Source organism: Taudactylus pleione, unplaced genomic scaffold (genome assembly GCF_031769625.1).
Source record: "Taudactylus pleione unplaced genomic scaffold, aTauple2 ptg000154l, whole genome shotgun sequence".
Lineage (NCBI taxonomy): Eukaryota > Metazoa > Chordata > Amphibia > Anura > Myobatrachidae > Taudactylus > Taudactylus pleione.
Window position 1 is genome coordinate 27,581,314 of NW_028284556.1, and position 24,648 is coordinate 27,605,961.

General features: G+C 43.3%; 1 protein-coding gene across 2 annotated transcripts in view; it reads right to left on the reverse strand.

Annotated features, from left to right (window-relative positions):
- Positions 1 to 591: 591 nt before the first annotated feature.
- Positions 592 to 24,648, reverse strand: part of AKAP12 (A-kinase anchoring protein 12) — a 176,317-nt gene continuing 152,260 nt past the window's right edge. For both annotated transcript variants that reach the window (XM_088474402.1, XM_088474403.1), the window contains 2 exons: positions 4,203 to 11,400; positions 592 to 1,784 (listed from right to left, as the gene is read on the reverse strand). In XM_088474402.1, coding sequence (XP_088330528.1) covers positions 4,211 to 11,400 — 7,190 coding nt within the window. In that variant the 3' untranslated portion in view covers positions 592 to 1,784; positions 4,203 to 4,210. The remainder of the gene's footprint in view (positions 1,785 to 4,202; positions 11,401 to 24,648) is intronic.

Genomic DNA, 24,648 nt, shown 5'->3' on the forward strand with positions numbered 1-24,648 from the left:
ATCGTCCGGCTGCCGCTGGGGGTTTGAATAGGAGCTGGGCGCCCGCTGGTAACACTCAACGGGCGCCCAGCAGATGGAGGGTGCAGGGGGTGCGACCGCACCCCCTGCACCCTTCATACTTACGGGAGTTTTGCAACTGAGTGGCGTAACTACTGCCCCCGTCGCCCCCAAGCTACCCAGCGCCTCCAAGCCACCACGGGGGCTGCGGGGGCAGTAGTTACGCCACTGAGTTATTGATTTGTCGATAGTGGTGGGCAAATAATGAGACTGACTGCAACAGCTGCCTCAGACAGCAGAATGTGGAACTGAGCATTATAAATAACTAAATAAATATCATCTTTTAGATAAGTTATCATTTTGTCTGAAAAGTCTGAGATTGTTTATAAAGGTTAATAATGTAGATTAATACATTTGAGTGAAATCTAAAATAATGTAATCTATAAACATTGTTATTACCAGTCATTTATGCTAGTGACGAGTTTTATTTTATATTTCCTGGATGTAATAATTGTGCTATCTATACAATACTTAGTTTGAGAAGATATCTGAATTCTCCATAACAATTATTGAAACAAAGTCCAAACACAGAAATAAAAGCAGGGAGTTTTATTTGAACTTATATTGTTTAGAAATCACAGTTTAGCAAAATGTACAGTAGAATAATGAAAACACATTTAAAAAAAAAAATGGTGCAAATAGGTCACCTCTTCTGGAACAAAGATCTATGAGGACTCTCCATTTGAGTAGTAGTGAGAACCAGCATTAATGAACCTAAGATGCAACCTGACAAAGAAAAGCCAAAGGCAACTGTTTAAACTGAGTCACTTATTTCACCGGTAGATAATTCAGATGCAAAGCTGCACTTACCCAGATCATATGTGTGACATAATGAAGGCAAAAGTACACCGAAAAAAAACATAAAGTAAACAATTGAAAATGTGTCTTTATAAAATTCATAGTGCAGTTAATATATGTATGTATTATTTATATAACTTTGGGTAATAATTTAAATGTCACCATAAACAATAACGTCTACAGTTTCTTTCCTCAAACAAGTAACTTTCTTTAGAAGACAATAAAACAGCAAACACATTTTTGCTTTTTTTTTTAAAGCTAATCTGAGATACTAATTTCAGCCTTTGGTTAGACAAGTTGTCCTTTTTATATTTATTTTTTAAAAAGGAAAGCTGCTGAAATATATATTTGTTATTACATGCAGGTAGCTTTACTTAGCAGACGTTGTATGTATTATGTTTGGTTAGTTTGCTGTTTACTTCTTCTTTAATACATATATTCTTGAAAAAAAGGAAATATACAATAAAATGAGAAACAGTTTGAAGATATACACATAAATACACAAGAGGTCCCCCTCCAGTTCTGGACATGTCATACTAAACATATAACGCTAGCAGTAACCTCTTAGCTATTTATATTGTAGCTAAACATACAGCCTGAAGCCAGACTTAAGACTTTGGTGCCCTGTACCTTTAAAAGGCAAATAGAAAAACAGTTACCTAGTTTCCTCCTCTTACGATATTAGCCTGGCAAACAAGAACATAGGAGAGCCTTGAGAAGGACATTAAATATTTAGGAATGAGGGACAATTCTGGCTAAAGCTCCTGATAAGACCTCAGGATTGTCATACAGTTTATTCCTATAAATGAGACCAGAGTTGTTCCATTCGTTGAATCAAGAGTTGTCAGCTCTTTTCACGTTATAGTTTTCACTCTTTGGCAGCTTCATCAGCTTTCACATTCATCCTATCTCCTCAATCCTGCATTAAACTGTTGAATGAAATAAGAGGATAGAATTAGTAAATGTGCTTTTTCATTTTAAAAGTCATTCAAAAATAACTACACACAGTAGTGGAAGTGACCTCATTGGACTCTATTTACTACAATCCGCATATTGAATGCAGATTGTAGTGTGATATTAATGATTGAATTCGCATTGCGAATACAGGCAATATCACCAGGGATTTACTAAAATCCCTTGCAGGGACAGAGCTTGCGATAAAGCTCTGTCCCTGCGGATCCCCTTCGGAGCCTTATCACGGTATTTTCGCAAAAAATACCGTGACTAAGTGCCCGCACATGCGCCGACCGGTCGCCGCTGCTACCCCCGGCGCTAAGCCCCGTCCCCGGTGCTAAGCCCCGCCCCCCGTTATCGCGGACCCCCCTCTCCCTTAATTACACTTACCTACATGCTCCGGGCCTCCGATGATGTTCTCCATTCTTCCGGTCAGGTGATCTCCCATACTGCACTGGGACCCGATCACCTGATGACCGGGCAGCAGTACACTATGGGGGACCAGCTGACCGGAGGGGAGTCATCACCGGAGGCCCGATCACCGGTCCCTGGAGTCAGGTAAGTAAACTTGTTTTTTACTATTTTTTTTTTCCATTTTTTTACAGTAATCAGCTTGCGGTCTGTTTAGACCACACAGCTGATTACTGGGACCGACTCCCGGCTCTTCTCTCTCCGTTAGAGTGGACCAGGAGTCCGGTAACCGAGGGAGACCCTGGATAACGCCACCTCCAGGTGGCGTTATTATCACAGGGCTTTCCCCGATATTTTTTCACATTTTATTTTTAGTAACTCTGGTCGGATCACATTTCCCATTACAGTTATGGGAAATGCGATCTGCTTTACTAAAAATAAGTGATACTTAGGGGTTGGAGTAGAATTTTACGCATTCTACTCCAATTGTCCTGTAATAACTATCGGTGATACTAAAATAATGTGAAAAGGGTGTGAAAACACCCTTTTTCACTTTATTTTAGTCAAAATAATGTTAATAAATATTGTGTGGCTCAATACAGACCAAGACCCCTGGATGATGACTATTTAGATTATGGCCCTTTCAGTTTACTCAGCTCTGAAGTCAAGCAGCAGGATTACCCCGCTAAGCATCCTAGGAAGATACATTCACATCTATGATTGTTGTATGTAGAGGCTGAATCAGCATGGGTCATTAATCATAACAGCATGTTATTTTAATAAATAACTGATGTTGCTGCTGAGAGGATCATTTTTCATCTAGATGCTTTTAAGACTTAAGTGTTTGTAGCAGTTGACTGCGTTGATTCAGCATTAGATTGGTTCTATTATAGAGGTATTTGTCAATAGACAGTCTTACTTGTAATGAGGTGTCCTCACTCTTCGGACTAGAGCACCTTGTTGGTGTTAGTAATCTCATACTGCATATTTGAGAACTTGCATATATGAATGTTCTCTTAAAGGAAGATAGCTACACATGGGCCAAACATGCTGGTTGACCTGAGCACTACGCAACAGGGTCGTTAGCCAATTTGGTATCATACGTGGGACAAACTGAATGAGAGTACTTTGGCATCACTAGGACAGGCTGATGTAGTCGAGTGACAGCTATTGGCCAGAGTGCACAATTATTTTCAAGCATGTTCCTTCAAAGCAGAGAAATTTAATGATATCGGTTGATCACTAACTTCTGTTAGTGCCGGGAGCTAGGTAGTGTAATCCCCACCTATGGTGTTTTTATGTGCCTTCAAACCGCATTTCCTAACGGCAGTGATCACATAACTTTAGATCACTTATTAATGTGTGTAACAGCCACAACTGAAACTATATTGCAGTTGCCAACATTAGATTAAATGACAAAAAGACGTTAGAGTTCCTTAGTTCCTGATGTGTAAAGAGCTATAGGATCCCATAAGGTACTGGTGCTAAAATACATAGAAAGCTAGACAGCCGAGCTTTTACTCATTCTGTTGGTCATCCAGATATGACACCAAATTGGATATCGACCCTGTTGCTTAGTGCTCAGGTCAACCAGCTGAGATTTTCTTGTGACTTGTACTGCTACTAGGATTTCTCCCTCTTCTAATACTTTTCAAATTAAAACTAGGGATACCGGGGAGTACATTATTGCAAATATAATTGAATGCAGTTGAATGTAGTTGTACTAACATTATAAAATCGCAGAAGAACAAGGCGTGAGCACTTGAGTTGTTCCAAAAACTATTTCAAACCCAAATAAATGTACATATGAAGTATTTGTCAACTTGGATGGCAGCTTAATTTGTATCTGGGAACTACACTAAATGATACAGTACTTGACCATGAATTCATACACAAATTAAAATAGTTGGTTTAAATAATTTTAGAATACAATAAATAACATCTGATTTTTGGTTTGCACTCAGCTAAAATGTGTAACTTACATTAAGTCTCAGGATTCCACAGTTTGTGACTGTTCCTGTGTATTCACTTCTGAAGAGGCAGTATGAGTTGATATCTCTTCCTGGATGTAACTGGGAACACATGACTTGCTTTCTTCCTTTGTGTTTTGTACCAACTGTGCTGACTCCTGTTCCACCAAATCGCTACCCTGTGTTAAGTCACACTGTACAGTGGATGGTTTGTGTTCATCGTTTTTTAGTACTCTGTCTGTTTGATTTTTCTGAATCGCACATTTGAGGTCTTCCTTTGAATTTCCTTTAGTTTGTAGCTCCACTCTAATAACAAATACTTCTTTTTGAGAATCCTCAACACCTTCTACATTCTGCTGTTCTCGATAAGCTACAGTGTTAACAACTTTGATGGGCTCACACACAGGTACAGCTTTATGAGCTTCAGTATCAAGATCATTTTCCTGACCTTGTCCTTGTTTTATGCTGACAACATCACTGTCATAACCAATATCAATTGCTTTTTCCATGGCTGTTTCAGTTATATTTTGTATAGTAGTTGTACTGCGAGATTCAATGCAGATAGATGGGACAACAGTTTCTTCTGTAAGGTCTCCATTTTCTGTTACCGGCGCCTCCTCAAGTGTGTCACCATTACTGGTAGCGACCACAACAAAACAATTTGTAGCTGCTTCTATTGCAGCATCCACAATAGCTGCAGCTTTCTGAGAGACAGACTCTACAACGGTCTGCAGCCCCTGGGAAGTTTCTTCATTGCATTCAACTCTTGTGTTATCAGTAATTTGAACATGCTGTATAATATCTCTTGTTGTCTCAATAGGTTTTACAGTCTCTGCTAAGATCTGTTCTTCCACTGCAGCTGCAGTTACTGGCTCAGATGTGCTTCTGGCCTCCAAACTTTCAAACTCTGGAATATCAGTGGTGATTACTTCCTCCTTCACTTCTGTAATGCCTTCATGACCTAAAGTTAATTGGTCTACAATGGTCACACTATTTAAGTTTCCAGCTTCATCTTTAATTCCATCTACTTCTTCACTCACAGAAGGGACACTTTCTTCAGTCTGCAACACAGACACAAAAGGGATACTTTCAGTATCATGTACCTCATTTACAGAAGGAACATCTGTAATCTTCATCTCAGACACAGAATGTATAGCTGACAATTTAGCACTAGCATCTTCATCACTCTGTATCTTAGCTGCAACCAGAACTTCTTCGAGCTTCATTTCATGGACAGAGACTTCTGATTTCAACTCAGTAAGAACAAATTTCTCAGCCGGCACCTCAGCTGAAGAATTTTCTTCAGATTTCACCTCAGCTATCACCAAGACACTTTCTTGAGCTTGTACATCAGTTGGCACAGGAACACTTTCTTCATCTTTCACCTCTACTGATAGAGGGGCACTTTCTTCAGTTTTTACCTCTGTTGACACAGTGGCACTTTCTTCAGATTTCACCTCAGGTGAGACCAGGGCACTTTCTTCAGATTTCACCTCAGTTAACACCAGGGCACTTTCTTCAACTTTCACCTCAGGTGACACAGGGGCACTTTCTTCAACTTTAACCTCAGGTGACACAGGGGCACTTTCTTCAGCTTTCACCTCAGGTGACACCGGAACACTTTCTTCATCTTTCACCTCTGCTGATAGAGGGGCACTTTCTTCAGCTTTCACCTCAGGTGACACCAGGGCACTTTCTTCAGATTTCACCTCAGGTGAGACCAGGGCACTTTCTTCAACTTTCCCCTCAGGTGACACAGGGGCAATTTCTTCAGCTTTCACCTCAGGTGACACAGGGGCACTTTCTTCAACTTTCACCTCAGGTGACACAGGGGCACTTTCTTCAACTTTCACCTCAGGTGACACAGGGGCACTTTCATCAGCTTTCACCTCAGGTGACACAGGGGCATTTTCTTCAGATTTCACCTCAGGTGACTCAGGGGCACTTTCTTCAGCTTTCACCTCAGGTGACACCAGGGCACTTTCTTCAGCTTTTACATCTGCTGACACAGGGGCACTTTCTTCAGCTTTCACCTCTGTTGACACAGGGGCACTTTCTTCAGCTTTCAACTCAGATGACACCAGGGCACTTTCTTCAACTTTCTCCTCTTCTGACACAGGGGCACTTTCTTCAACTTTCACCTCAGGTGACACCAGGGCACTTTCTTCAGCTTTCACCTCTGCTGACACAGGGGCACTTTCTCCAGCTTGCTCCTCAACTGACACAGTGGAACTCTCTTCATATTTCACCTCAGCTGACAAAGGAGCACTTTCTTTGGCTTTCACTAAATCTGACACAGCTACAATTTCTTCAGCTTGCACCTCAGCTGACACAGTGGTACTTTTGTCGGCTTGCACCTCATCTGACACAAGGGAACTTTCTTCAGCTTGCACCTCGCCTGACAGAGGGGAACCCTCTTCAGATTTTATCTCAGCTGTTACAGTGGCATAGTCATCAGCTTTGAATTCAGTTGACATAGGAGAACTTTCTTCGGCTTGAACCTCAGCTGATAAAGTGGCACTTTCTTCAGCTTGTACTTCAGTTGCCATGGGGGCATTTTCTTCAGCTTTCTCCTCAACTGACACAGAGATACGTTTTTCAGCTTGAATCTCATCTGACACAGGGGCACTTTCTTCCTCTTGTACCTCAGCTGCCAAAGGGGCACTTTCTTTAGCTTGTACTTCATCTGACAGAGGGGCATTTTCTTCCTCTTGTACCTCAGCTGCCAAAGGGGCACTTTCCTCAGCTTGAACCTCAGCTGACACAGGGGCACTATCTTCAGCTTGCACTTCATCTGACACAGGGGCACTTTCTTTAGCTTGTACTTCAAATGACAAATGGGCTCTTTCTTCAGCTTGCACCTCATCTGACACAGGGGCACTTTTTTCCTCTTGTACCTCAGCTGCCAAAGGGGCACTTTCTTCAGCTAGCACTTTATCTGACACAGGAGCTCTGTCTTCAGTTTCCACCTCATCTGACACAAGGACACTTTCCTCAACTTGCACCTCTGCTGACACAGGGACGTTTTCTTCAGCTTTCACCTGGGCTGACACAGGGAAACTTTCTTTGGCTTGTACCTCAGCTGACACCGTGGTATTTTCTTCAGCTTGCACCTCAGGTGATGCAGGGACACTTTCCTGTGCTTGCACCTCAGCTGACACTAGGGCACTTTCTTCAGGTTGCACCACAGCTAAAACAGGAACACTTTCTTCAGCCTGCACCTCAGATGAAACAGGGACACTTTCCTCAGCTTGAACCTCAGCTGACACAGGGGCAATTTCTTCAGCTTGCACCTCAACTGAGAAAGGAGCACTTTCTTCAGCTTGCACTTCAACTAACACAGGGGCACTTTCTTCAGCCTGCACTTCAACTAACACAGGGGCACTTTCTTCAGCATGCATCTCAGCTGACACAGGGGTACTTTCTTCAGCTAGAACCTCAGCTGTCACAGAGGCACTTTCTACAGACTGCACATCAGTTGACACAAGAATACAGTCTTCTTTCTGCACTGCATTCAACACATGAACAACTTCTTCTTTGACCTGCACATCTGATAATGCAGAAACAGTTTGTTTAATTTCAAATAAAGTGGTATCATATCCTTCCTTCACTTCCACTGTAGTGGGTAAGACCTCTTTAGCATATTTATCTTCCAAAACAGGAATGTTTTCTTGAACCTGTATGTCAGGTGAAAAGTCTTTATCTTGTTCTGCAGATGAAGCAAAGATAACATTCTTAGGCAAATCCTTAATTATACCAGAGACACCTTCTTCGGGTTTTTTCTTGTCTGGCTCATGAACTTGTTCAGAAGACTCTTCCACAATTGAAATTGGGGCATCAAACTTAGAATCCTCGTCAGTTAAAGCAACAACAGAAACAGTATAATCTTCTTCAGCTTGCTCCTCTTTCAAAAAAGGAACTACTTCTTCAGGGTGGACATCGGTAGAAGCAGTGATATTTTCTTCAGTCGATTGCTTTGTAGCTTCTTTTTCAACAAGCAACACAGATTTTTCAAGCTGCTCCCTGGTTAAAGATGGAAGCCATCTGTCTGCCTGTACATCATTACTCAGAGTTTCATTTACCAAGTTTTCTTCAGCTGAAATCGGTAGACTTCCAACACTTTTTTCAGTGGTTACCAAGAGAATTTCCTCTGTTGAAATAGTGGTACTTTCTTTATCTTGCTCGTTGGCAGAAGTATGCACAACAAATTGTTCATTGGCAGCAATGTGAACACTTTCACCAATCTGTTCCACTTGAGAAATAGTCTTCTCATTTTCAGTTACTTCTATTTTCGTTTGAAGACATGGAGTCTCTTGGAATTCCAAAATATCCCCTTTGAATTCATATTGCAGGTTTTGTGGAACATCATTAATAATATATATGCTACTGTTGCCTGCATTTAGAGCATCAACTGAGAGTTTTGCCATTTCTGCAGCTGCATGTAATATGTTATCAGTGTGCTTCTTTTGTTCTTCTAAATTTTGCATACTAGCATCTTCCTCTGGTACAGGTGTAGCCTCCTCAGTAGACACAGATTCACCTAGCTGTGAAATAGCAGACATCATTTCAGTTGTTTCTTCAGCACATGAGTTTTCTATTGCTTCTTCTAGAGCAGTTAAAGCTTCTGATGTTAACTCCATTTCATTCATTAATGTATGTTGTGTTTCTGAAATTACCTGTGAAACTGTGCTAAATACAACTGTTTCTTCAACGGTCAGTTCTGTTTTGATTCTGGTCAAGGTTTCTTCAGTATTCTTTGCATGCTCAACAGTCTCTGCCACCTCTGCACTAATCCAAGATGGAGATCTTTCTTCAAGACTGGTGACTGCCCTTTCTCCCTCTATTAGAGTCACTGTAACTGCATGAATAAGTTCTTGACCAGGTTTCTCTAATGACCCTTGTTGTTCTCCAAAAACATCATCAATTTGTACAGATTCTTCCAAAGACTTTTGGGCATCAAGCTTTTCTTGCTCAGCAGCATCAAACTCTGACAAAGGAACTACTGCAGGTTCATCATAATCATCTTCAGCAGCTTCATTTACTGGTTGACCAGTCTCATTATTAAGAGTATGCTCCTGTTTGCCATCAGATTTTTTCTTCTTTCTCCCAGGAATCAATTTTCTGAATGGTACCCAAGATTCTTCTTTCCCAGCTTCGCCCTCTGATGTAGATTGTTCAGCATTCACTACTGCTGCAGTTTCTTCAGTTTTATCTTCCACTCTTGTTCTTGACTTACGTCTAGGGGTTACCAGTCTCTTAAAAGATTGCCATGTAGATCCTCCATCTGTTTCAGTAGGGCTGTTTGCCTGATCTGGTGATGGGCTTTCTTGAATTTGTTGTTCTTGTGAACTTGTAATAGGACTATCTGAGTCAATCTCTGCAGTTTGCACTACTTCTTCAATTTTCTTGCTTTCCTCCTGTGATTTGTGTATTTCTTCTTCATCTGAATCAGAAGTTTTTCTTGCTCTTTTCTTAGAAGAGCCAACACATATTAAAGCTTCCCAAGAAACAGAGCTATCAACTTTTTTTTTATTTTCTTCTGTGCTTTTTTCAAGTTTTTGCTCTTCAACATTTTCTTTGGTTTCTTCCTGATTTTCAACAGAACAATTTTCAGCAGCACTTTCATTAGAAGACATAGTTGAGCTCTTAACCTTTTCAACCTCATCCTCTTTATCACTTTCAGATGGCCTCTTTGGACGTCTTTTTGGGGTAACAAGTTTTTTAAATGAGGCCCATGGTGTAATGCCATCTTTCTTTTTTTCACCATCAGACATTGTTCCTTCTCCTTCTGTTTCTGCAGCCTGAGGTGCATCCTCTAATGCTTTTGCTGTGGGAGATGTCTCTGCTGCCTCATCAGGTGATGAAGGTGAACTATCACCACCGTCTACTTCTGCAGCATCTGATGATTCTGGTGATACCTGGGCTGGTTCTGCTGTAACTTCCTTAGTATCATCCTCTTTCTTCCCTTTCCTTTTCTTTCCTGAGAGTTTCCTTAACCCAGAGCTACTGAAAAGTTTTTTTAATGGGCTACCTTGAATTTTGGCCTTTTCTTGTGAGGACAAAAGTTCTGCTTCTGTAGTAATGACTTCTTGACTTTTTTCCACTTCTGCACTTTCAGTACTTGATGTCAAATGGGGCTGCTGACTCTCTAAAACTTCAGTTTCAGATGCCACAATGGGCATTGATTCAGTTATTTCTTCAATAGGTGGTGGGCTAGCATCAGTGATTCCATCAGCTTTTTGGTTTTCAAATTTTGCTTCCAAAGTATCCGCATCAGCTTTTATCTCGATCAACACATTTGACTCAGGGGTGCATGTCCTTTCTGTGTTTACTGCTACAATAGCCTCTTCTGCTTTTATGGTATCTTCTGGTTCATTAGATGAAGATTCCTCTGGTTTAGGTTCTTCTGCAGCTGCAATTTGAATATTTTCTTCAAAAGACTCTTTTGATTCCTCACTTGCAGATTTGTTTAAGTCATCTGTTATAGGTAGATTTTCAGTTGTTTCTTTCTCAGTTACTTCCTCCTCTTTTAGAGCTTCTGGTGCTTCAGCTTTTTCCTGTTCTTCACTTTTGATATGTTTCTCTACTTCCTGTGGATCTTCCTCCTTTGACTTCTTGAAACTTGTCTTTTTTCTCAGCCCAGCCCATCCTTGTGTAAAAAATCTCTTAAATGGGGAGGACGTTTCAGTGACAACTGCATTTGTTGGAGACTCTGGAGACTTTTGATCTTTTTCAACTTCAGCTTCTTCTGTTTTAGTTTGCTTCTCATTAGGAATTTCCCCTGGACTTTCAGCAACCTGTGCTGACCCATCTCCACTTTCAGCTTGCTGGTCAATATCTTTGGTCTCCTGCTGTATTTCAGGATCAACAGGCTCCTGGTGATTGTCTGTTCCATTTACTTCAACTTCATCTTTTTTCACAGTTAGGAGTTGTACGGGTTCTGATTTTTCAGTCTTGTCTTTTTTCACAGTGAATTTGAAGCCAACAAATGAAAACACTTTCCTGAACCCGACTTCATTGGTCTGATTCTCATTGGGTTGTTCTGGTGACTCTACTTTTTCTTCAGACATTGTTGTATCAGTGGTTTCTGTTGTGTCAACCTGGCCATCTTCCTTTGCTATATCCTTTGGAGGTGTATCATTGGGAACAAGTCCTATGTCTTCAGTTGGCTCCATATCCAGCATTACACTTGCAGGCTCTTGATGCTCAACTGCAATGAGAAAAAGAAAGCTTGTTAAAACTTATATGTACACTTGTATGCTGCAAAGTAAACACACACACATATATATAACTGTCCAGTAGATATCATTATCACTGTATTTAATATGATAGAGTAACTGCTATATGAGTGAAAAAAATATATATATATTCATATATATCTATACACACATATACACACATTTTCACTTATATAGCAGTTACTCTATCATATTAAATACAGTGGAAATGATATCTACTGGACAGTTTCTTCAATAAGCAGTTGATTGTAAAAAAAACCACGCTGGGGCTATACAATATTTGTACCAGGAAGACCCATTTTGTGCTGCAAAGGGAGAAATGTAAAATGACAACCTGATTTAGAGTTGTAAGGATGGTGTAACTTTATAATGCTGTTCAAATATAGAGCTGGTTAGTATTTCTATGCAGCATGCAAGGGTATGCAGTGTTTGCTCTGCATGCAAAACAAAATTTCTGTATTAAATATATATAACACTTTAATATTAATGTGACATCTTATAGCAGGGGTGGGGAACCTTTTTCCTGCTGAGGGCCATTTTGATATATATATTATTATTTGCGGGCACGGTGCAGGCCATGCCCCCTCCATGTGATGTCACACAGGGGTGGGGCCACAATGGGCGGGGATTACAGCAATGCCTGGAGTATCCTGAAGATACTCTGGGGAGCTGTAAGGGCAGCGGTGTGACCGTGTGAAGCATCCTAAAGACAGTCCAGGTGGCACTGCTGCATAGATTCTGGCTGCAGGGTGCCATTCTAGGCACCCTGCTAGCCAAATAAGGCTAGCAGAGAAAAGCTCCAAGGGCCAGACCAAATGATTCCGAGGGTCTTATACGGCCCCCGGGCCTGAGGTTCCCCATCCCTGTCTTATAGGATGTACATAAATGGAATGTAATTAGGGCTGGTACATATAGGGTTTTTACCAATATATTTACATTTGGGGATTTTCAGTCTGGACTGTTGAATATTATCCTAGTTTCTACAATTCTATAAAACTAGACTTAATTGACTGTAATTCAAAGATGCATCCATTTTATTGCCTAAATATATACAAAACACGGGTTAATAAAATAGTCCTACACCCATCAACAATGGTTATTTTCACCACAGATAGGGCTTCTATATGTTTAAGAAGTCCCCAGGATTCACTGAAAGCATGGGGAATAATATTTAAAAAGGTCAGTGGTAGTGCATGTAACGCAGGCTGCACTCAACTATTTCAGGTGGTAGCAGAGAAGGTGCAATGGAAAACATCTTTTATTACTAAAATCTCAAATTTTTCCCTTCGCTAATTATAATAAAATATTATTTTCCTATATTTTTTTAGAGAATCTGCTCCTGGTAGATAATAATTAAAATAGTACATATTTTCTATGTACCATGTACTTTTACTGTATACGTGCAAATAAACCCAAATCCATAGATCATGTTAAGCATATTAACACATGTTTAAAGAAATTGCTTATTGGGGCATAAACCTTTTATGCAGTGCAATAAAATATAAAAAAGTGCACATAAACAATACATTATTTTGTTATATAATAAATGACCCCATAAAAACTCAATTGCTACGTAAGGTACCACTAAATAAAATTTATTTTTTAAAACTCCACTAGCAAATTCGAGAACTCTACTGTATGCTACTGAAAAACATACCATTATGCAAACTCTTTCAACTTCCCACTTAAATTACTAATCACTGAATACATTTATAAGCCAACTATCTTGAGCTGGGTACACACTGGCCGATATACTGAACAGCCAATATATCGTGGGCGCAGTGGCAGGTGTGTACCAGCGTTATGTCTGTGAACGATGTTGTTCACAGACATATCACATAGGCTGTGCAGCACAGCCGATGGGCGATGTATCTGCAGATAAATCAACACATCGTGCTGTGTTTATGGGCAGTCAGCCGACCACCCATACATTTGCTGCATCAGACCGACGATTAGTAAGTGTCTATTCACTGTCCCCTCGGCGCCAGCTAGGACGGTGGATCGACCAGACACCCAACCAGTCGTCCTAGTGTGCACTAAGCTTTAGTCACATTTGCCTACTCTCCCGGAATGTCCGGAATACTCACAAAATTTGAGTTCTCCGGCACTGATAGGAGAGAACGACAGCCTCCTGGAACCATACTTGCCGACAATCAGCTCCAGCCTTCCGTGAGGGAGCTGATTGTCGGCTAATAGCAGGGGCGGCCATTTGGTGGAACACTTTGGGCGGGGACGGGGGCGGGGACGCACGATTGCGTCATCGTGACTCCGCCCCCTCTTCACAATGCTGTTATTTTCAGCATTGTGAAGCAGGGGGCGGGGCCACGATGACGCGATTCTGCGCGAATCGCGTCACCGGGCCCCCCGCTGCGGGGGTTTCTGTTTTTTTCAGGGGGGAGGTCGGGAGGGTCGCAAGCTTCCGGGAGGCCTGCCTGCCTTTCCGGGGGGCCGGGAGCGGCACCCGAAAATCGGGAGGCTCCTGGCCAAATTGGGAGGGTAGGCAAGCCTGCCTGGAACCCGTCCAGCCCCCAGCAAAGTGGCAGTCAAGACGCATGATGAGATTATGGGCCTGAATTAGAGGTGGACACTGCTGTGTCCACTGGTGCATCTGTTTGCAGAATCGCAGCAGGAATAATATGCACATGTAAGTTTCAGCCTTAACCTTGTGCACTAGCATGCACTTGAATGTGCAAGCCCTGAGACGCCCACTTTCACTGCCCATGCATGCTGCAACACTGCTGGTGGTCCTTGACATGTTACCATCAGTGCATCATCATCAGCCTCTGAGCAAGTTGCAATGTGCTTGGGAACGTAGCCGCTTGCACTAAGATGCCCGCAACACTCCAATCACACTTCCAAGAGACTTATTTTCTTGCATTCACTTCAGATCATTTCCCAGTTCCTGCCCAGGAATGCCCATCATTTTTCCTCTTGGTTTCTGATACCATCGGTCCCGCACACAACAGCATCTTTGTCATACACTGTGTAACGCATGCGCCCTAGGGCTTTTCAGGACTTTTTGCACATGCGCAGTGGCAAATAACTGCTTAACTCAGTGAACATCTGCACTGGGTTGGAATGGTGTGCACCTTGGTGTTTAGTGATAAAAGTTTTTTTTTGCAGTGTTAAAGATAATCTTTGTTATTAATTATAATTAGCAAGTACCCAAGTGACAACCTATGGGTCTGAAATTAAGTAAAGCTCCATTTTTAGCCCATAAAGATGATTTAGAAGGAAAACCAATAGCAGCTACCAGCCAGTACAAAATGACAGTGCACGTGATAGTCTAACCTTCATATGCAGCCCGGCCTGTAAGCCTGGAGAAGCAGAGGGGTTAAATATAACATTGTGAAAGATGCAGGAGAGTTGTTCAGTGATACAAAAGTTTAATGTAAAGGCCTCCATGTGCTTGAAGTCATCCCTGTCGACATCTGGAGCTGGTTGACAATTCTCCCGTGGGATTCCTAGCGCTGAGCTGGACTCTTTCCAGAAATTCCCAGCATTCTACATTCATCAGATATGCTATGTACACACCCAGCTTCCCTCTCCTTGGACCCTACCAAAGCCCTTTACGCAGACCACATTTTGCAAAGTATGCAATTCCTAAACTCATGTCCAGGGCAGTATTCTACAAACATCTATCATGAGATTTTCTACAAACATCTATCATGAGATTTAGTTTTAATTCTTATGTTTTATATCAATGGCAAACAAAAAAAAGGGGTGAATGGTGAAAGTACAGGCTGCTAGAAGTGACAACGCTCTCAGGGGCTGATGTGGAGAGGAGCACAAGCCAGTTTTGCGGATGGATTTTGCACATGCTGAAGAGCCAAACGATACTGAGCTGTGTGCTGCTCCACTTACGGCTGAATGGGCGTGACTTTGTGGCAATGGGGCAAAGTTTATCAAGGGCATGCAATAAAATTGCAGGCTCATGGGCCTGATTCAGTAAGGATCGCTATTCTGCTTATATGCATGCAACGCAGTTGCTAATATCAGCTTTGATATGTAAATAATTGCATCGCAGTACGCAACAATTGGCCGATTGCGTGCGTATGAGATGTAAAGTTGTGCGTATGAGATGATATGCATGATTTCAAATTGATCCTTTACACCAAGGATAGTGCTGGTGCATGTTTGCACTAAGGACATACCTCCCAACCATCCCCGCTTTTCGAAGACTGGCCCACCTGCGAGCAGTCGGGACGTTGGGAGGAAACGCTGTCAACGCCACTGCTCTGCTCTGTGGTGCCGGTGAGCAGTGAATGGATGCTGCACGTATGCAGGGAGGAAGCTGGTGGCAGCCCAGCAGCTGCAGGTGTGCTGGGCTCGCCCCCAGTGTGACATGAATCGGGCGTTACATGCGGTCACGCCTCCAAAATGTCATCCTCCAGGGGGCCTAGCGGAAACGGTCACACCTCCTTTTCTGACCTGCGAGCAGGGGTCCCGAACTGAGAAAACAAAACGTTGGGAGGTATGCAATGATGATGATGATAACGGGTATCAAACCAAGCACATGAATAGGAGAGATGCCATCACAGACATACAGTACGTACAATGCTACATACTGGTGAATACCTGCATTCATTTCCATGCAAGCAAAGCTGAACTATGCAGCAGACTCTTAGGGGTAGATATACTAAGCCTTGGAGAGAGATAAAGTACCAACCAATCAGCTCCTAACTCTCATTTTTCAACATTCTGTAAAGTGACAGAAGCTGATTGGTTCTTACTTTATCTCTCTCCACTTTTTAATCTTTACTGGCTGCTGATATATTTATGCTATCTAAATATATATCAGAAAACTCAAAAACATTTATAGCTTTACCTACAAGGCCAGGGGTGTTTTATCATAGGAGGGGGCCGCGTGCAATTTCTGTCGGGACATCTACCCCCGAGCACTCCATGCCGATGCCTGCACTGAAGGGGGTCAACTAGGCATACGAAAATTCCAGTTTGTAGACCCCCCTGAAATATACCATGTAACAGAACTCAGTATTATTGAATGATGTTGCTGTGTACATGTTCATGGGTAAAATAGTTCTTCCAACGAGCAGCTAAATGACAACTGTAAATTTAATTTTTATGAGAACCACATTTGTATGAAGTGGTTCAAAGTATTTAGGATAAAAAGGAAGTGGAGTCCTTCAAGAGCCATAATACTGGAACCACATGTAGAACATTTTATAAAAACACTGGGCTGGCTGTTTATATTACAGTTTAATTATTATGGTTACTGTTAAAAAAAATCCTGAATGCAGTTTATTGTAACACAACACACCCATGCAGCAGATACGAGCATACAGAGCTAGATTACATTCTGAACTATAAGGAATAAAACACAAGTGAGGGGGAAGCAGTCATAAGTGCAGCTCTTAAAGGAAATAATGTCTTTAGGGATTTAAATGTACCACTTTGTATGGCACATAACTGGTCCAACTGAACCAAGGCCCTAGGGTGGTGAGTCGGCAATACTAACCAATATACCACCTGTTTAAAAGATCACTGGGCAAAAAGCACGACTTTCTTGCTAGTTATTGCACAAATATATTTGTAAAAGCTACTGAACTAAATATACCCCAGCATCACCCCAAGGCATGTGACAATGACAAGGCCAGATTAAGGGTCACATGGGCCTGAGTCTGGACATGTAAAAATATTAATTTTCATTTTTATTCGTTAAACAGGTAATGCAGAAGATTTCACTGAAATCTCCTGCCTACCAGTTATCCCCGAAGCAGAACGTGCAGTGACGTCACAAGGGGGGTGCGGCCCGCATCAGGAGGTCACCCGCCAAGGTGCATTACATGCAGCACTCGACTCCTGACACACTGAGGGAGCCGCCACTGCACACAGAGTGGTCCCCGGGGGCAGTCCGCACCTCCGGGACCCCCGGAGTGACTTAAACTGGGTTTTGGGCCAAGCTGCCTACCTGCAAGGCCACGTCCCCTACCAGCGAGGCCACGCTTCAATACGCGTGCCCTACTATCATCCATCATGATTCCATCTAGGTGAGTGACATCACTGAGAACGTGGTCCACATACTCTACACTAACATCCTTATTTCCCCATTCATCAACCTCCGAAAATACATAATTTTCAGAAATTTGATAGTGAGAATGGACGCCATTCTCAGATGGCGTATATTGTTGATCCCCTGCTCCCTCCTATGGTGATGGAGTCCCAGTTTGTGAAGAAGGATTCATTTGGATCCCTGCATCGGGTGCCGGGTTCTTTGTGCACATGTGATGTGAACCCAAGTTCACGTATGCACACTAGCTCTGCTGAATCAAACTTGGCAGTGCTAATTTTCACAGCTATGGAAGTAGCAGTGATAGAGATTGTGGGGACAGCTGATCTTCGGATCAGCTGTCTCTGCCCGGAGCAATGTTGAATTGCTACGGGAGGCAGTCGGGAAGCCGACGGACGGAATCCCGACGGCCAGCTTCCCGACTGTATAATCCCGGCAAGGGTTAAATGACAGGCGTCGACATCCCGACGCCTGTCATTAGACCTACGCCGGGAGCCCGACACCCGGCTTACCGATTGAAGGTAAGCCCGGCGCCAGGGGCAGACAGCTACACAGTTAGGCACCCCCTGGGAGGTTAGGATTAGGCCAGGGGAAGGGGGGTTACGGTTAGGCACTTAGAGGGGGGTTAGGTCTAGGCACCCCTAAGGGAGGGTTAGGGTTATGGGGGGGGGAGAGGGTTAGGGGTAATTACTTTTTTTAGCTGTCGGGATCTTCACCCCTGCCAGGCTTCCAATGTCGGGATTTGAACCGCTGGCCATGGTGTAAATAATACCGATCCCATTGCCACGGTTATCCGCAGACAGTTGGATACTAAAGTAGCACCACCAACGGTGAAAGAAGTCAGAGAATGCTCTCCCAGCCCCCCTCCCCAGGGGCACTGTTTCTTGCATGTGCGACAACGGGGCAGTGTCTGAAAAGTGGGACTGTCATGCCAAAATCACTACAGCTGGGAAGTATGTTATGTATCCCGTGTTTTTTTTTTTTTTAAACAAAAACAATTTGTTTTAAAAAGGAAGATAGAAAACAACATTTTAAGGACGGCTGAACAAAGTGAGCAACAAATGTAGACTCATTCAAAATGCTCACCAGGGGCCATCATTTCCCTATGCAAGTATCAGACGTGTAAATGAGTTTAGCAAATGTCTATCAAAATGTATTCCCTCCTAACTGTGCAGGACCACATCAGACATGTTGCACAGGGCCCTGGTCCCACTCATCAGGCTACTAGTTTAGAAATGTAAGGCAGACAGGCACTACACAGCCAGCTTAGGAGAGTGTCCTCACACACTTCATTGTGGCTGAAGACGGGCTCTGGCTGAGCTACTGATTTTCCCACAAGGCTTTCCTGGTGAAGAGCGGTATGAGGAAACAGTGAAGCTCTTGCACATTGAGATAACATTGTACAACTGAGCACTGTTTTCCAGCTATCAAAAGAACAAGATACTTTTTCATGACATTACTACAGCCTCCATTTCAAGTGACATTTATAGATGACAAGATGAATGAGGAGTTTATAAATAGTCATTTACTATTGATCTAAATTTAAATGCTCAAAAATTTGCTCTGGATCTTTCTTATCTTGCATCACAATGCAAAGGTATTTGTGCCTATATGACAGGCTTGTTATTTCCAAATTACCACAAATGTTCAATACAAATTGGTGACTTCAAATGGCTAGTGATACCTGCAAGTCTGGCAGGGAAGTGCAGTCAGGTAGAGCCTCCCCTGTCATACTCCTGAGATATGATATAAAAATGATTAGAATAATACAAAGAAGATATTTATAACTTTTAAACATCTTCTTTGGTTATTGTAATCATTTTTATAGTTAACACTCACCAGCTTTGTGGAGCTCCCTGGTACTGCAGGGAGATGAGAGGTGAGGCAGCAACAGCTCAGCCTCGCTTCTGTATAGTCAGACATTGCTTGCAGAGCTGGGTGTGGGGCCACACCACGGGCAGTATGCTGCACAGAAAGAGAGCTAATGGAGGCATGCCTTTGAGTATGGGTGGCGTGCCTTGAGCATTGATGGACACCTTGGATGTGTCATGTGATCAGGAAGGGCACTGCTGTGTTTAGAGATTGGAACTCAGTCAGCAGCAGCAAGAGAAGACACGGTGATGCAGGTAGGAGAATCAATGGACACTGAAGCTTAGTGTAGTGAGGGGAGAGTTACAGTGAGTAGGGAGTGAGACTCCCAGCACTCAGACCCATCTCCATGTGTGCCTCCCCATCCATTGACTACACCACATGTCACTGAAGTCTGGTATACCATGGCTGCTATTTTAGTATTCTGTCCTGATGTATATACAAACATTGCTAACAGATGTTCAATATGAACAGGAAAAATTCCATGATGCATTTCTTTTAATTAGATACATCTACAAATCATGCTTCGTCCACATTCCTCTAAATTAAGTTATCTGAAAATAATAGCATTGAAAACTGAAATTGTTGCAACATACATCAAAGTGTAATGCTGTCTGCAGGGTGGTGTCACAGATGTGTCTTCATACACAGAGCGTCCGTAAGCCATACGGCGCCAGACACCTGGAGTGACTAAGATGCTCCAAGATGAATATCGTGCCATATATGTTTCTATAAATGTTTGGTCTTCGTCGTATTGCAGATGCACCATAAACCGCTCACAGTGTACCAGAGGCACTAGGCTGCATCTTTGACCACACAAAATTTGTTTTACATATGTACATAAGTCGGAGATGAAGAACAATGAAACTTAGCTTGAGGAAAAGTTGCAGATTTGGACTCAGTGGCACACAGATGTACAAATGTTGCAATCCTAGGTGATCTGTGTATGCTAACAATGCAGTTTGTCACTTCCAATTGTTTTATTTATGCAGAATAAGACACCCATTCTGAGCAAAAAAGACGATTGGCGCAGCTGAGTTGCCTGTGACCTGGTGCGCTGAGGGGGGCTATATGATGCAACTGAAGCCATGGTATAAAAGGACACATCTGTATTGAGGTCAGCGGTCCACAACAATTTTTTAAAGCTCATTTTGGCATTCGCTAAGCCAATGACAGTGTATCATTGCATACCTCCCATCTGTCTCAATATCAGTGCAACAGTCTCGCAGATCTGCAATTAGAGGGGTTTAAGAGTTATTTACTTGTACCACTTCAAAAGTGGTACAGTTCCTCACTGGAGCTGTGGTCACACCCACTATGACATGGCCACACCCCCATACAGATTCTTGGGGCCTCACCAGCAAGTCATACACATCTTCTCTAGATCTGGAAATGCACCAGCACTGTTCATAGTAAATATGCAATAACTAGTTTCCAATCACTGTATGGGGGGCTCTATATATAGGCAGAATCTAGTATTAGGGCTCTTCTCCAAATGACACATAGAGGCCTAGAGACAAAGGCCATGAATGCTTCCTCATATTTAGCAAGAGGAGTAACACAAGGGGTCTAGAGAAGAAATATTTTTAAACTTTCACAGAGACTGTGCTTATGTTATTATATATATGCGATTGGCATCCCAGCGGTCCTGATGCTGATGCTTCTATTACCGGCGCCAGTATAAAGACGCTGGTCAGAATCCCGGCGCCACTATCCCGACTGCCGGGATGCCGAATGTAAGTAGCGGGGTTAGGGGTTCGGGACTAGGGGGAGGGTTAGGCACTAAAGTGGGAGGGTTAGGTTTAGGGTGCGGGAAGGGGGAGTTTATGTTTATTCACTAGCGGGGGGGGTTAGGGTTAGGCACCAAAGAGGGAGGGTTAAGGTGAGTACACACCTGACAGATATATCTGCAGATGATGGTCGCTCATACACACTGAACGGCCATCATCTGCTTGTGCACTCGGGTCCCTGGGGCCGGACCTGGCGACTGCCCGTACACACCTGCCAATGGACAGATATGTCTGCAGACATATCTGTCCATCGGCTTTGCAGCACAGCCAATGCAATATGTCGGTGAACTACAACATTCACTGACATATCGTGGGTGCACACTGGCCGACGGGCAGCAGATATATTGGCCGATCAATTGATCGGTCAATGTATCTGTCAGTGTGTACACAGCATTAGGGTTAGAAGAGGGGAAGGGTTAGCATACAGACCAACAAGTGTCGGTATGTTATCCCTGTCGGGATTCCGGCGTCGGGATTTCATACCGATCCCTACAAAACAAACCATTCGTCAGTCGCCCAAAACAATCGTAGGCTTCTCAGCAAATGCCACAAGCTATGTTCATGAATCCCAATGCAGAGTTTCAATAAGCAGCTAGATGGGTGACATTATTAGTAGCATACACAGAATATCACCCTATCGCAATCCACATTCCTCACACTGATATTTTATAAACTACACAGGAAACAACATTAGGGGTAAACCCTATGCAATTTACAGTACAAGCAAACGAACTTTTCATTACAAAGTGACAAAAGTGTTTCAAGAACTTAACAGGAACTATATGATTTGCATTTCTCTCCCCTGTTTAATTGTCCAAGTGACCTTGTAGTATGTTTGCTTTGGAGTTTAAACAAACAGCTTCAAAAAGAGCAAATCTCATTAGCAGCCACCAAGGGTGGTCACAGCAATGGGAGATTTCCTCTGCAAGTGATTTCCTTACACTAAAGAATTGTTTTTGCACTAACTACAATGACCAACATTCATGTGAATTTTACATCAAAAGCACCTAGACGCCTTTCTTAAAGAATCGAGCATTGGTCATATTTTCTGTAATCTAAAGATTATAATAAGCAAGTGGCAGTGCATAGGTTAAATAATTCACTCTTACACATATGTTTCATCAATAAAGCAATTCTAATTCAATTATTTATTGTGAAAGCAAACTGAGAGTCACCTTTGGGGCAGCAATTACAGCATTAACATCTAATTCAGTCAGCAGCCAGCCCAGCCTGCTCCCTACGCAGCTTGAATTTCTATATTGTAAAATTGGTGCATGAAATACTACTAAAATTTACATGTAAGCAGGACAGCCATATAGTTGAATGCAAATATTCCACCCACTGGTTTTCAATGATATCTATGGAAATTTGTGGACAGTCATGTTATGTTCTGTGTTTGTTTATTAGATTTCTGAGAAGCCGACACTCCTAATTCTATTGTATGTAGGCAGCTCCCCTTCAATATAATACTGTGATTTATCAAACTTTTGCAAAGAGGACAATGGGCCTGATTCAGACCCACTCGCGAGCGGCTGTCCGCTCGCAAGTGGGTCGATGGTGTGCACTGCGCATGCGCACGACGGAGGGAGCTCCGTCGTGCGCATGCGCGAGACGCGACGAGCGAAGGACTTTCCTTCGCTCGTTGTGTCTGATCAAAGGGGGCGTGCTGTCGATGTTGAATGACAGCACGCCCCCTTTGGTGGGCGTGCCGGGGGCGTGCCTGCCAGACGGAGGCGTTCCCAAGGGAACGCCTACCGTCAGAAGCCGGCCCCACTGACATCACTAGTGATGTCAGTGGGAGTGATTTTGGCTCTGATAGAGCCAAAATCACTCCTGGCCTTGCGGTTGAGTTTCTCAACCGCAGGCTTCTGCTCGCACTGGCGATGGTCGCGATGGTCAAGACCATCGCGACCATCATCCTGCACGCTCGTATAGGCTGTGGGTGGTGACCCACAGCTATACGAGCGTCCAGGAGGACGCTCCATATTTATGGAGGTGGGCACTGATTCAGAGCGAGCGCTCTGGTCAGAGCGTCCGGCTCTGAATCAGGGCCAATGTGTTATCCATAACAACCAATAAGCTTCTGGCTATCATTTTATATTGTGCACTAGATAAATTATATAAATATAATAATGGTTGCTACGGGTAGCTTCTCCATTTGTCCTCTTAAGAAAGTTTGATAAATCTCACCCATATGTCTCTCATAGCCAATGCTTGTAATATGTTACAGCCACTTGGGCAGATAAAATAACACGTATCTGATTTCAAGGCTGTGAAGGAAAAAGTGAAGGACAAATTCATTGATTATATTTATATTACACAATGCATAGGATTTGTCTAGGATTCTGTCCAATCAGACTGTGGGGATGACTCAGCATTGCACTTGCCGAATGCAAATTCCAGATAATAGAGAATCTGCACACGTGCGCGCACATTCGCACGCAGCCCCTGCTATGCCTCTGCCTGATTGACGGCCAGAGTTTTCTGGGAGTGGCAAGGCCAGGATCTGCGTCCACGGAGGCAGTTTCCTGGCCTCACAAGCCAGCCAGTCTGTGTAAACTGAGGCTTACTCAGCTGGCCAATACCGTCCACCATCGCGATTATCCCAGCCTGCGACCTGCTGGGATCGCAAATGCAGCAGAGGGTGCCATACACATCCTTCTGCATTTACATATTTGCAAGGACGGAAAGCACAGCTGCTTGCGTGCAGCTTTGCAATTCCGTCCTCTGCTGAATTAGCCCCTGTGTTGGCAACTGACACTGGGCCTGATTCAGAGCTGTATACTAATGCCATCGCAGCTGTGAACCCATACGCAGCTGTTTTGCGAAAATATGTTAATGTCGCATAAATATATTGAGACGCTCACCTGCAGCTTTGCAGATCCAAGCATCCGCTTACACAGATGCAGCATCAGTTGCAGATCCTTCGATAACTGACCTTCTGAGTAACCGCAGAATGGCCGCAGCCATTTTTACTGCAGACGGGATCACAGACACAGGGTATGACAGGCAGGGCGGGTGCAAGGTGTCACGGCACCCTAGGCAACATCTTAGCCTCACACCCCACAAATACCCTCACAAGTGCAAATGCGCATACACCCCAACCCCCATATAGCACTAAAAAACACTCATCCCCCTACAGATACTTACCTTTGATTGTAGGATGTTGTGGTCTCTTCATATTCCCGGGTTCCCCCACAGAGATGGTTGGATTGGAGATTTAGATTATAGGAACAGAAGCAGAAATGGGAGAGTGGCCTCAGGGGAGGTAGCTGCCTGCGTCCTGCTGATCACGCAGCTAAGCAGGTAGTGTTACACCTGTGACACTAGTCCCTCATTCGCTGACCTTGTGGGTGGGGGCCTCCTGTGTGTGGGGGCCCTGAGACAACCGCCCCTGTGCCCCCCCCTTAATGCCGCCACTGCTGCAAATTTGTATGCAGCAACTGTGCGTACAAAGATGAAGCATCAGTTGCAGATTACAGTAGTTAATTATTGGAGTTCTGAGTAACCCTATAGTCACAAAGAATGGC